General features: G+C 40.3%; 1 protein-coding gene across 2 annotated transcripts in view; it reads left to right on the top strand.

The window, feature by feature from the left end:
* Nucleotides 1-6023, top strand: part of mapk8ip1b (mitogen-activated protein kinase 8 interacting protein 1b) — a 72978-nt gene extending 66955 nt beyond the window's left edge. For both annotated transcript variants that reach the window (XM_022216737.2, XM_022216738.2), the window contains exon 12: nt 1386-6023. In XM_022216737.2, the coding sequence (XP_022072429.2) occupies nt 1386-1458 (73 nt within the window). In that variant the 3' untranslated portion in view covers nt 1459-6023. The remainder of the gene's footprint in view (nt 1-1385) is intronic.
* Nucleotides 6024-15057: the final 9034 nt, after the last annotated feature.

Here is a 15057-nt window from a genome sequence, read left to right as displayed (position 1 = left end):
TGAAAACCACAATGATTTTTTTTCAGGTAAAATGTGATGGATGCTGTTGGAAGTAGGGCTGCAACTAATGACGCATCGACGAATCGTCTGAGCACAATACGTCATCAAAAGCGGAAGTGAGCGCGCAATGCAACACAAATCGCCGTCCGACCGGAGCGCGGAACACGGACAGACATTGGCCGATGTCCGTCCGTGTTCCGCGCTCCGGTCCGACGGCGATTTTTTTTTTTCGGACGGTGATTTCTGTTGCGTTGTGCGCTCACTTCCGCTTATAATGACGTATCGTGCTCAGACGATTCGTCGACGCGTCGTTAGTTGCAGCCCTCGTTGGAAGAGGCTTTTTTGTTGTCATTTTTCAAACTATTGCTATTTTGCAGTGTTGTGTTTTCTGTATTTGCGGTAGATTTTTGCAGTGGCAAAACTGGACACGATTCTATTTAGTCACTCAGAGTTTATCAGTATACAGGGGGCCCTCGACTTACGTCAGAGTTCCGTTCCTACGGATCGACGTAAGTCAATTTTTGCCATAAGTTGGGACTCCGACAACAACGTAAACAAAGTCGTTATGTGCATTGAGATATCGATCAGTTCTTCGGAAAAATCATGAATACCAATTAGTTTCTTGCATGTATGAGTCATTTTACAAGAAGATGGCAGAATATGTTGCACCGTTTTATATCTAATTTCACTTCCATGGAGATGACTTTCCTTTTCTTAGAAACACTGCCATCAGAAGAGTCTGACTTATGCTTGGGAGCCATAATGAAGGGCATAAAGGTAGTGAATGTAGCACAATCCAAGATGGTGTACAACCGGTGAATGTAAACAAAGCCGTCTTATAGCGCCGCATGACGACGTATTCGTCTGCTCCGCTCACCTACTAGTTCCATGTAATCAGTTCCGATGTAACGACAAAACGCCGTAGGTGGAGGGTATTGTAAACCGAGGACCCCCTGCATAAAATTCAAGGTTTGACATGAACCTCAGTTTTCCAGTAATGCTTTAGTAATGGATGAGAGGTGAAGAGTCTTCAGGAACCAAATAGAATTTCAGTTACCTTCCATTGGAGTGCTAAGATTTATCATGACCTGTTTTTCAAAATACAGCGTACATTTAAACTGATATAGTCTTTGTGCATAAACCTTTTTTTAAGGTTGATAAAATACATTTTGCTGCTGACTCAGTCCACAGCAGTTCACTGCTTAACTGTGCCGAATGTCATTTACTTTAGGTTACGCACCAACTATCAAAAAACAGTGGACACCGAACCCAGAAAAAGGAAGCTAAACTCTCTTTAAATACAGCTTCAGTTTAATACAAAGCTACATTTTAATCCATCAAACAAGGACTAGAACTGACTGTGTTACATGTTCTTTGTTTTACAGGAAAGCCTTCCAGTTGTACTATAAAGAGTTTGTGGAGTTCTCGTGCCCTACAGAGGACATCTACCTGGAATAGCCCTGCCTTTAACCACAGCCCTGTACAGTACACCTGTATCATAACATAATGTTGCATGAAGGACAGACATACCTAAATTAAAAACGAAAAGAAAATAATTAACACATCTGACAAACGAGCAGGAAAAAGAAGGATCAAGTATTGGAACTGCAGCAGGAAGAGATGAAAATGAGCCAAATGAGGAGCGTCGTATGAAAAGAAAATATGCAAAATGGCGTCGGTGATGAAGTGGTGACCGCAGGCTGTCAGTGGAAAGCACAAACATTGTATCTCTGCAGCCTTTGGCAGCCCTAGTTAGCCTGTAGCATCATCTCAGCAGGTGCAACACTGAAACGCCCAGGAGACATACTGGACTGCACCACACTGTGCTTTCACTCGTGAAAAAAAACATTAGCTGAGATTTGGGGGAAAATTAAGAAGTGATGAGTTTAATATCAAGAGTGTGAAAAGAGGGAAGTGTATATTTACTAAACAACATCCTCACACTGAAAATGTACACTAAATGAAATAAAAAATCCATGTAGGAACGGTGAATTTTATCCTTTTAGCACACCTCATATAAGGGTGTTATTCACATTGTTCAAACTACAAAATCCACCTAAATCACTGTTAAAAAAATAACAGCTATAAGCGATGTCTTCTGCATTTTTGGGTCCTTTAGATGTTTTCTGAGGAGGGACAGCTGTCACCGTTCAATCCAGAAGCAGCTGTATGGGGCACAGGAGCAGCATAGGATTGTGTTGCTTTTCACCTTAGTCTGAAACTATTTTTAACAGCTGATGAAGTCATTTGAAGTGAAAATGCCAAAATGACCTGGTTTCAGCTTATATCAGTGGTAAACAATCAGATGGAGGGATTTCAACACACACAAAAAATGCAGGCAGTAGATTAGGATGCAAAACAACACATCCCACACTACTGGCTCATCACAAATTAAAATAGGAGTATACAAGGTGTGCTAGACTAAATACTAGGGATGTCCCGATCAAGTTTTTTGGGCCCAACGTAATCCAAGTTGTTTAATATTTAGCACCAATGCAACACTATTTTCCTTGGTATTACACACTTCTAGAATTGCAGATTGGCTGTAGTACCTGGTAACTCTTATTGTTTGCTACCGAGGAGGTCACTCAGACTAGGGGCAGTTCCATGTTGGCTAGTCGAGAGCATTTTCGAGAGTTTAGCTGACAACGGGCACTATGACAAAGACTGCTGTGACGGTTAATGGCCTCCGGCTAGAGCTTGCCAATATAATACTATTTTCCTAGCAAATGCACACTTCTAATATTGCAGACTGGCTGTACTACCTGGTTGCACCACCAGGTGGAGTCTCTTATTTTTTTTTTAATGCTGTAGCAACCAGAGGAGGTGGTCAATCGGACTTCAGGCAGTTGTGTTGCCTAGTAGAGAGCACTGTAAGAGTTTAACTAGCAACAGGCACCATGACAAAGACTCCTGCACTGCTTAATAACCTCCTGTTACAGCTTGTGTTTGAAAAACACCATGATCAATATTCTAGTTACGTATGTAGAGTTGCATTTGCAGCTGAAATCAAGTGTCTGTTGACCAAATCATTAAAAATACAGCAAGACAAATGTCCATTGTGCTAAATTTGTATTTTCAAATAGTTATTAATTGAGAATTCTGCATTTCCGAAAATGAATCAAAATTTGTGTCCCTACTCTACTGTCCTGGCACTAATTGTGCTCTCCTTTTACATCACTGGAGTGACAGCAGACACTAACAAAGGATGAAGCTAAACTTCTTGCCAATACTGATCAGTTTTCAAAAAAATCTCTGGATCGGATCGGGACATCCCCAGTAAAAACCTCAAATCATAAAGAACTCCTAAAATGCGCTGCGCGTCAAATGTCAATGCTACGAAAAACAAGCAAAAAAACAGTGTGAGGGTGTACGGATGTGGATTTTTCCTTTCAAACTTTTAGCAGCTTCTGTTGGTGTAGTGCTAAGCTAAAGAGCCCCCCCCCCCATAGGCCCAGTAAAGCCTTAGTCCTCGAGTCCTAGTCTAATGCAGACACACTGCGCTTCTTTACTGTGTCTTCTAACTAGGTGTGAAATCAGCGACAACGATGTTAAATAGGGGGATAAAGAAGAGGTCCGACATACAGAATCTCCTTCATGTGGTGTTTTAGAAACTTGCTCCTCAGTTTCCACATCAGAAACATTGAATGCTCTCAGTGTAGCAGCGGTAAGATAAAGATGAGGCCAGCGCTTGGAACAGGAGGTGCAGGTGCTAACAGGGGAGCAGAAACAAAACTCTGGTGTCTTCAGATCTTCACTAGTAGTGCCTCTTTTTCATCAGATCATTGTAAGCTTCCTCAGTGAACATTACCACGATGTTTTAAGGGATTGCCATTGAGTGTGTGTTGAGTTTGAATGCAAATTTAGAGGTTTTGCTGTGACATTGCTTTTAATTCCACTGCAGTAAATGTGCTGTACTGTGCCTGCACTGTTAAACCCAAGTCTTGTTTTTAATCGGTTTGTTTTCGTGCAGATTTCATGTAAAGTGCAGAGTGTGTCTGTTACCCAAAAGCAAGAATCTGAACAGACAAGATTGAAAAAGTGTACCAAGTCCAAGAAAATGATGTAGTATGCAAGTATGTAGGAGATAAAAATGCAGCAAAGCCCAAAAAATATACAGCAAAATCCATTCTCTACAATATTCATATCTTTGTTGAGCACATTAGGCACATTTGATCAGTTGTAGAAGAAGCTCTGTGTCATTAGCTGGTAACTAGCAGTTAGTGAACCTGCCCTGAGGCACCCATTTCACTTTCACCCAGTGGTTGCTTAGAACAAAACACTACAAGCTTTAAACTGTACAAAGGCAGACATCTAGCCGTCAGCTTCGTATTTGTCTTCTAACCAATTACCACAACATTATAAGTCCAAAAAAATCTTTAATAAACAAACAAATGTTGACTGGGCCTACCCAAACGTGTGTCCTGGCCACACAGTTTAGTTACACAGGAAAAAAAGTCTGTCGCTAATGGAAAATTAGTCAAGAAGATACCATTTCTAACTTCTGGTTGCTGAACAGGCTACAGCATCCTGAAGAGTCTTTCGGATCATGCAAAGCAAGCGTAAGCATAAACATGGTCCCACTGCTCATGAAAGCTCACAAATATCCTGCTTAGTCCTGTATGAACTGGAACAAGTCGATGGTTTCAGTGGTCAGAGATCATACAAAAACACCAAACTAGCCTCAACACCTTGCGCTTAAGTTTTCAAACAGTGTGATAAAGCAGAACCAGCTCTGTCTACTACCAAGCAAGTCAAATGCCAAATGAATCAGCATATACAGAATACTAAAGTTATTTTTTTGCTTGAGACTGGTCACTGTTTAACCATGTGACCTGGAACCAATGAGGTTGAAGCCTTGCCTGTCGACTACAGGTGATTTTTTTTTTTTTTTAGAAAACAAAAATTCCCAAAAATTGCCAAGCACCTAAGTAATCAACACCTATGCTCAATGCTTACACTTAAGACACTCCTTACTCTAAAAATTGGACTTAAATCATTGGATACAAACTTGGAACATCAAATGTTAAGAGACTTAACTTGCTGGAGATTGGAAAGTAGAACCGCCTAATGCCTCATATTTGATCTGGTGAAAATCTGCAAAAAAATATATACAGGATGGCAACAGACAGCTTTGGAGAACCAAATGCCATGTCTAAACTATTCAGCCAGTGCATCAAAGGGTCTCGATGTCAGACATGAAAGATAGTGTTTACACAAAGTTAAATGCAAAGCAATAGCAAAAGTCAGTCACTGGTGAGCATTCAGATATCTGAAAGACTTGCATCTCAATTTGCTGTTAGCTCACAAAAATTACCAGATTAGTCGAGCAACAGACAAATGAAATCAAAATCTTTTGATAAATATTCCAATCCTTTTCAAATTGAAATCATTTTTGCTGCCGCTGACCTGACACCTGACCTACCTTGACCCCAGAAAACCAAAGGATCGCCTTTTTCTTTCCTTTACGTCATCCTGAGTGCAACGCAAGTACAGCACAGTTGTTTTGCAGTGAAAAGCAAAGTGTTCTTCATCATTTATCACATTTAACACTGATTTGTAACAGATTATTTCATGTGATCTATATTTAACAGAGGATATAATGCCCGTGAAAGAAAGCTTAACTAATGAAGGATATGGAAATTTTATATTCAGCCATCTCACCAGTTCCCACAGTTTGTCAAAGACAAGACACACACACAAAAAAATCTCAAAATAAACACACGAGTCGTCTGCTGTTGTTGAAAGCCATTGTGTTCGCATCAAGAGATCAACACTCACTTTTATATGAATTCCCTTCTCAAGAGCCGACCAGGCCCGACAGGAGAAAATGTACTGTAGTGGGGGCTTAAAAAGGGTGTACAGACATGCCATATATAAATAAAAAATTTAATATCTGTAATTATGAATATGACATTGTATTGATTCAACATGTAGTATGTGAAATTTCTTTTTATTTTGGATTTTTTTTAATTATTATTTTTAGCTGTGAATTATTCTTGATTTAAAAATTTTAATGCAGATCTCTCGGTGTCCTGTCGTTATTCTGCTGCCGTCACTTAAAAGCACGCATTTATTTACACCGATCAGCCACAGCAATGAAATCGCTGACAGAATATTACATCAATAATGTCGCAATGCAACATTCTGCTGGAAAATAAATAACTGAATGAATTATGACTCCATCTGAAGCTGCGTAAAACCACTTTCTCTCCCGGCGCTCGTGGCAAAATGGGACACTAAATATTTTTGATAATAAAAATTATTTTTAAAATAAGTAGTGTCAACAATATGATGAGTATGATTTAAATGTTGTTGGCATTTTGTTGCCTTTCTGTTCTGTTTATTAATCCAAACACTGTTTTATCAAACTATTTTGACCAGGGCCACCGCAACAGCCTATTCATTAGTTGGCTTAAAAAATGTGTATATTTATAAGCTATCTAAATTGTTATACGTGCCATTGACAAAATGCAACAACATATTTTATAATTTTCAATAGTGCAAAAGAGTGTAGAATTAATTCTTAGTGATTTTGATTCATAATTACATCCCATTCCAAAATAAAATGGACTCAAACACTAAAAGGTTAGCCATTTTAATCTGAGCACACTATTTCATTTCCAAAAGATTCAATTGGACTGCTGCACACCATTTAATTTGCAAAAATGCACTATATTGCCAAAAGTATTCGCTCACCCATCCAAATAATCAGAATCAGGTGTTCCAATCACTTCCATGCCCACAGGTGTATAAAATCAAGCACCTGGACATGCAGACTGCTTTTTACAAACATTAGTGAAAGAATGGGTCGCTCTCAGGAGCTCAGTGAATTCCACCATGGAACTGTGATAGGATGCCACCTGTGCAATAAATCCAGTTGTGACATTTCCTTGCTTGTAAATATTCCACAGTCACCTGTCAGCTGTGTGTGGGAACGACAGCAACTCAGCCATGACGTGGTCGGCCACGTAAACTGATGGAACGGGGTCAGCGGATGCCGAGGCACATAGTGCCAAGAGGTGACCAACTTTCTGCAGAGTCAGTCGCTACAGACCTTCAAACTTCATGTGGCCTTCAGATTAGCTCAAGAACAGAGCTTCAGCAGAGAGCTTCATGGAATGGGTTTCCATGGCCGAGCAGCTGCATCCAAGCCGTACATCACCAAGTGCAATGCAAAGCGTGGGATGCAGTGGTCAAAGCACACCACCACTGGACTCTATAGCAGTGGAGACGCCTTCTCTGGAGTGACCAATCACGCTTCTCCATCTGCCAATCTGATGGACCAGTCTGGGTTTGGCGGTTGCCAGGAGAACCATACTTGTGGGACTGCATTGTGCCAAGTGTAAAGTTTGGTGGAGGGGGGATTATGGTGTGGGCTTGTTTTTCAGGAGCTGGGCTCGCCCCTTAGTTCCAGTGAAAGGAACTCTAAATGCTTCAGCATACCAAGACATTTTGGACAATTCCATGCTCCCAACTTTGTGGGAACAGTTTGGAGCTGGCCCCTTCCTCTTCCAACATGACTGTGCACCAGTGCACAAAGCAAGGTCCATAAAGACATGGATGACAGAGTCTGGTGTGGATGAACATGACTGGCCTGCACAGAGTTCTGACCTCAACAAGACAGAACACCTTTGGGATGAATTAGAGCGTAAACTGAGAGCCAGGCCTTCTGGTCCAACATCAGTGTGTGACCTCACAAATGCGCTTCTGGAAGAATGGTGAAAAATTCCCATAAACACACTCCTAAACCTTGTGGACAGCCTTCCCAGAAGAGTTGAAGCTGTTACAGCTTCAAAGGGTGGACCGACGTCATATTGAACCCTATGGATTAGGAATGGGATGTCACTTACGCTCATATGCGAGACAAGGCAGGTGAGCGAATACTTTTGGCAATATAATGTATGTGCATTAAAAGATCTTCATCAGGTTTTTTTTCTTTTTAAAATAAGTGTATCATTGATTCAATCTTTTGACTATGTTAATCCCTCTTATGTAAAAGGGTTGTGAAGAGTTCCTTTGGTGTAGAACACTAAACGCTGTCATTTCAGTTATCACTGTGATTCTGGGATCAAGTGTGATTGTACGTGATGCCACAACAGCTTTTATGACATCACACTCAAGAAATTTTTCTTAATCCAATTCCTTCTCAGCACTACATGAGTAATTTAGGGTTACTCTATGTACTCCTTAAAAATAGCTTAAGTGGCCCAATTTGCCAGGTGTTTTATTTGAACAATATTCACCCTGCAATCTGCCTACAGATTGATCCAGATCAAGAACATCCCATCATGGCAGTGTCAGTCCCCATGCAGCTGCCATCCCAGCAGGACAATGCAACTCACGACAGGAGCCATTCTTAAATGGTTTTTGCACAAGATTAATACAAAAAAGTGTCCAAGACATCCAGCCTTCAAACACCCCAGATCTGAGCAGACATCTGTGAGATTCACAAGAACAAACTTATGCCAGACACCACCAGAGGTCCCAAAGCCCCATAGAGGTTTTAATGTTGTGTAATCACTGCCATGTTACTGCTGCAGTCTGACTCACACTTTAGTGACAGTTACTGCATCCCTCAATTTCAAGCTTGTGAGTGAAATGCAGGGATTAACTTGCTACTCAACCTGCGCCTCCAGTAATAACGTTCATTGTTATTCTTTGTTGCTGTTATGACCACTTGCAGTTGTTTTAGCAGTTACTGATAAAACCAGTAGCATACTGTAGTTAGCAACTTTATCCATCTCTGGAAATTATTTCAGTGTTTGTTGATAAGGACTGAGAGAAAAAACAAGCCACAAAGTACAAAGACCTCTATAGGACTCCACGATAAAACTGATTAGGCATAAGTCTGAGTGTTCCTCGAGCACAGTGGTCTTTAATTGTGAAAAGGAAAAGATTTGGAACCACCAAAGCTCTTCACAGAGTTCACCATCAGGCGAAACTAAGCAACCAAGCAAGTATCTGTTTGGTCAGGGAGATGACCAGTGACTCTTCATGTGTAGCTGTGGTATTTCCAGTTTGAGGAAATAAATAATAACCAGCCGAAGAAACGTCCTCTGTGCTTCACTTCATAGCTTTATTCTCTTCTTCTCCATCACTTACTGAAACCGCCGGTACATCACCTTAGTATGCTCAGTAGCGTCTTCTGGTGACAGCTTATTATAACTACAGAACACAACAGTAGCTTTTGTTGTTATTTTAGCTTTGGTTGCTACCTGATCATTGTGAAACACAGTGAACCCTCAGCTTCTTTAAGTTTGAGAAGAAGCTAAGTGAATGTGCACAGAATTATGTCTTGATCAACATGTGGTAATTTTTCTATCCTGTCATTCCCACCCCTCTCATCCTAACTCTCACCCAACCGGTCGAGGCAGATGGCCACCTTCCCTGAGCTTCGTTCTGTCAGAGGTTGCTTCTTCCCCTCCCTATCCCAGGGATTTTTTCATTCCTTCCCACGGTCGCTGATCAGGAATCCAAAGGCAATTTTGAATTGTTGGGTATTCTCCGTTCTCTGTTTGAGCTTGTCGAAAGGTCTTACCTTACCTTACCTTACCTTAAGCGCCCTGAGATGGCATATGTTGTGAATCTGTGCTATATGAATACAATTGAATTGAATAGTATTTTTAATTGATGACTGCACAGTGGTTAGTGGTTAGCACTGTCGCCTTGAAGCTAGAAGATCCCTGGTTCACGTTCCGAGCTTCCTGGGATCTTTCTGCATGGAGCTTGCATGTTCTCCCTGTGCATGCGTGGGTTTTCTCCAGGCTCTCCGGCTTCCTCCCACAGTCCAAAAAACAAGCTAAGGTTAATTAGGGATTCTAAATTGTCTGTAGGTGTGAATATAAGTGTGATTGTTTGTCTCTATATGTATTGTTTGCCCTACAGTAGACTGATGACCTGTCCAGGGTGTCCCCTGCCTTCGTCTTAAGTCAGCTGGGATAGACTCCAGCCCCTTCACAATCCTGATGAGGATTAAGTGGTGTATAGATAATGGATGAACGGATTTACAACTAACATTTTAAATGAAAAGAGAATGCACACATGGGCAGGTTGGGTATGACAAAACATTATTGTTATCAATAACATTTATGAAAAACAGCAACGTGGTTTATGGCACAGCAGTGGAGAAGCCATAGTTATGAGTTAGAGCTCATGAAGGAAATGTTTGCCTCCAGTGGCGGCTGGTGGTGAAATTTGTTGGGTGGGTTAAAAAAAATGCATAATACCGATTAAATGGTTAACACAGTTGCAAAAGCAACATCACCTATGATACACACAGTTACATCAATTACAGGTACACTATACTTATTTAGTGCTCTACATCAACACTCTCTCACACACACACACACACACACACACACACACACACACACACACACACACACACACACACACACACCCCACTACAAAACGTGTTCCAACTGCAACGACTGCCCACAGATATCCTGCTGCAACTGTCTTATTACAACTGTTTGGCGACATGTAGTGCAAAACACGCCTTCAGTACAACAGATGACCTCAGCAAAAACAAGACGTCACAGTCCTTTAACAGGTCAACATGGGCCTACCTTATTTGAAAAGAAGCTCACATCGACGGCCGATGTGATCCCAGTCTCTTAACTTCCAGCTTTTCCTCCAAAGACATTGAGGAAAATGTACATGAAAGCAAAACATCCACCTCGTTCATGCTAACGCCCGCCATCGCTTAACCTTTTCTCGCTGCGTCAAAGGCCTGTGGGCTGACCGAAGTTAGCCCAAATGATCAGTAAATCACGGAGGCGGGACATGACACCTGTCAATCACTTACAAGAATGAAATGAATTAAAGCGGACTGTATCTGCTGGGGCTGTAAAAAATAAGCCCATTTAGAGATATTCTATGTTTTTCTTTTGACTGATTGGTGCTGTTGCTACCTTTGTTTTCACCAAAACTTAAAACAATCTGTTGTAAGTTATTTGAAAAATAATTTTCTCATCTTTTTTGTGTTGGCCTGTAATGGCTTAGCCTTGTTAGCCAATTTATACCAGCCGTCCCTGTTTGCCTCAAATAATAACCTAAATCTCAAAATTGTTGTTCTTAACAGGACAAAATTACAAGGACGGACATATCCATCCATCATCTCTACACTGCTTAATCCTCATTAGTGTCGCGGAGAGGTTGGAGTTTATCCCAGCTGATTTAGGGTGACCCTGGACAGGTCATCAGTCTATCACGGGGCTACAAGGAACCATGCAGTTTTTTTTGGAAATCTGTTTTTATTCTATTATGCTTTTTCTGCTGGGTTTCTGTTAGTAGTATTCATCCTCAAAGTCAGGTTGATTTTCAGTGTTGGGTGGCAGTGGAGGAGGGAGAGGCCTTTCACCATAATCTGCAACAAAACATGATAAAATGATGGCATGAATGGAAAGTATCCAATAAATCTGCAAAAGTCTGTTCTCACACATAGCTCTAATCACATCTGGTTTATCAGAGCTTTCTTTGTTTGAGTTTTTTTTTTTGATAAATATTGATATCTTATTTTTAAAAAGCATCATGTAATTCAAAATGTTGTGTTGCTAAGTGGCCTCAAACCCTGATAAAATAGTGTCTCTCTTACCGTCAGTGAGGCTAATGTGCTGTTTGAGGAAGTCAGGGTCAAACAGCAGCTCCAAGTCCTGCGTACTTCCATCAAATCTGTTAGAAGAATACACAACACTGGATGAAAATGGAGCAGCTTTATCACACTTGGCCTCAAAAACACAAACTACACTACTGGTCAAAAGTTTTGAGACAAGTTCTCATTTATTTGAATGAGAAAGTGTTTCAAAACTTTTGACCTGTAGTGTGTCTAGTTAATTTCATTATGTAAATAATTTGAGCTCTGTTACAATGCTGTGTAAAGAAAGATGAAGAGAGAAAAATGGATGAAAAGCTACAATAGTAAAATATAAATACAGGGATGTAAAACAAATGCAAATCGATTAAATCCAACTTGTTTGCAGTTCAAATAAAACAGTGAACACATTTGTAAGTTCAAACTATGTATGATTGGAGCACTTCCTTACGCGCATCTAAAATAAAGCCCTGACCTAGCTTTTAGTTGCTACTAAATATTTACACTTACTGACTATTAAATGGAACTGCTACATACACGATGACAGCCAAATAGTTTCACAGGAATAAAAACACGTACAGACAAACACTGACTGACTGCACCACGTTCACATTTACAGAGGTGTGGATTCAGTTGTGAGCAGAAATAAGGATCACTAAATGAAACTTTATTAGTGACCATTTCACACTTTACTAAAGGTTTTACTAAGTTAGGGTTTGACTGGTGCAACTCAACTTGGAAAATGAAACTTGCTATTAGCTGCTCAGAACTTTAGGCATAAGCTTACATGTATTTACAAACAGCAAGTGCCAGCCATAGACTACCAATAAAAGATGCATGGATCAACCATGACATCACCTGTTGGTCTGTTTTCAAGCTTCAGATTTTATATTTGGTCATCAACAATTAGGTATTTATAAAAAAGAATCAACAAGCCAGGGTAAATCTGACTGAGAGGATACTATACGCTGTGTCCCAAGTCAGAAGCTGCATCTTTTGAAGGCTGCATTTCCAGGCTGAATACGCTACAGCACTGCGACCAAGGCTGTTCCACTTAATTAAGACTCAAAGACTTTCAAATGCAGCCAACGAATGCGTCCTCCTATCCTCGCTATGAAGGATGCATCAGGTGGATCCGTCGCAGCCGCACATATCCCAAGACTCATTGCAACAGCTAGAGTTTTAACTGCTCACAACATTATTAAAAGGATAGCTTTATCAGCGGCTGAGGATTATACTTTTAAATACACTGCCTGGCCAAAAAAATTGGATTTAACTAAGAAACTAGAAAAGCACTCGGAGACCGCAGACCTCCGCCAAGGATAGAGAGGAAAACAGGAAACCCATGCCGTAAAGGATCATGAGCTGGAATCGAACCTGTGTCTCTGACATAGTTCTGTTTATGAATCACCTTCTTAACCAGTTGAGCTATTTGGACACCTTGTTCCTTTTTGTTGGACGACATACTAACCTATGATGTTTTTGTCATATTTTGGACCACATACTAAAAAAACATACTAAAAAAACAGAATCCAGGATCCTTTCCGGATTGCCACCAAAATTAAATCAGCTCTTCCTCTTACCATAGTCTACATCCCCTCAAAATTTCATCTGAATCTGCCCAGGCGTTTTTGAGTTATCTTGCTAACAGACAGACAGACACACAAACGCCGGGTGTCGCATAACCTCCTTGGCGGAGGTAAAAATAGGTAAGAGCCTTCCATTGGATAAATACTGCAGTGATGAATATGTTCCAACAGGAAACAACTTATTTAAGAGATGCTAGACAACAGGTACAGCGCTATGGGACATGTTAAAGCAAGCAAGAAGTCCATTGTATGTCAGACCGTCTCATTTAAATGCTCAGATGCCGCCTTTGTTTCTTTTAAAGGACCCAAAATTTAACGGACGCTGCCTCTGCATTGGGACACGATTATAGACTACAAATGAAAGATCCATGTATCAGTCATGACGTGACCTGTTGGTCTGTTTTTAAGCTTCAAATTTTATATTTGGTCGTCGTCACTATGGGATTTTAAAATCAGAATCAATGAGCCAGGGTAAATCTGACTGAGAGGACACTATGTATAATGATACCTTAGCAACGTATCAAATACAAGTTAGCTTCACCCGAAGACATGCTTTATCTTTGGTTATCCTCTTAATGGGACCATAATTTACAAACCGAGCATCATATTGTGTTCAAGAACTCCTAAAACTAGTGATTGAAACCATAAACTTATCAGGCAAATCTTTGCTGAAGTCATTTGTGTGAGAAGTAGGCTAATTTTCTCATAGATTTCCATAAAATCTGACTTTGTCTTGCTCCCCAAGGAGTCACTTCCTACTGGCCAATAGAGACATTGCAGTTGTAAGACAGTTCTTCGTTGACTTCACATTTCACAGGGTGTATAAGGTTTAACATACAGTCCAAAATTAAGTTAGTAGAAAAACCTTATTTCAGATAACACTGGCACAACCTGGTTCACTGCTAATAATGTTTAGGTGATTTCAACATCTAGCTCTGGTTCCTTTTAAAATAGCATGCAACTATTATGAGTTGCTTTGGGGAAAAAACAGGAAAAAAAATCTTAAAGTAGCAGCAGCTGGCAGACACATGGTTGCAATATAATTCATTATATTTCTTCAACTAGCACAAGCACATTCACCAGATCTTACACTGTGCACACACATATAGAAGGATTTGTAAAACATGTGTTTTGGCAATGTGCAAACAGTTTAAGCCCATTAAAAACTGACTTTTTGAAAGAGTATCACAGTAATGATTTTCAGGCTACTCGAACACAAGGAAACAGACTTTTGAAAACCATGTTAGTATCTTCCTGATCGGGTTTCATCGGTCACTGTGTTCATATCGGATTCACCATGCGACTCTGTAACAAAGCAACTAACTTTCTGCTATCTGATAGCACATGCATGAACATGACAAGTGGGTGTGAATGGTCACATGATACTATGTGTTTTCAGGGTGTAGAATGAACGTTATTTCTGATGTGATTCTCATGATCTGGGCAGAGATCCTTCTTGTTTCAAAAGGCCGCTTTAAAACAAGACTCTGTGATTGTGAGTGTAGTCTTAGACTGAAGTCACTGCTGGACTCTGCTAAACAACATACTGTGGCCACATACAGCACATAGCAAATCATTATCTGGTGTGTTTTGGAACATTTCAGGATGTTTGATGGATGCAAAATGAGAATTTTGGAATTTTGAATGAACCTGGAGGTATTTGGACAGTAGTTCATTTGTCACTATGTAGTCTCTGTGGACCACCACACTGGATTTGAAAACAAGCAGTCAAGATGTGATTCATGTGTCGACTTTCAGTTGTAATTTAATGGGTTGAACAACAAATATTTTTTTAACTTTTCAGGAACTACAGACATCTTTACATAGTCATGCCGTCTTTACAGGCTGCCTTCAGTAGCTGCTTGTTTGTGG

The sequence above is a fragment of the Acanthochromis polyacanthus genome, chromosome 2, assembly GCF_021347895.1.
Source record: "Acanthochromis polyacanthus isolate Apoly-LR-REF ecotype Palm Island chromosome 2, KAUST_Apoly_ChrSc, whole genome shotgun sequence".
Classification (NCBI taxonomy): domain Eukaryota; kingdom Metazoa; phylum Chordata; class Actinopteri; family Pomacentridae; genus Acanthochromis; species Acanthochromis polyacanthus.
The sequence above is the reverse complement of the archived record's forward strand: the minus strand, read 5'-3'. Positions and strand labels throughout refer to the sequence as shown.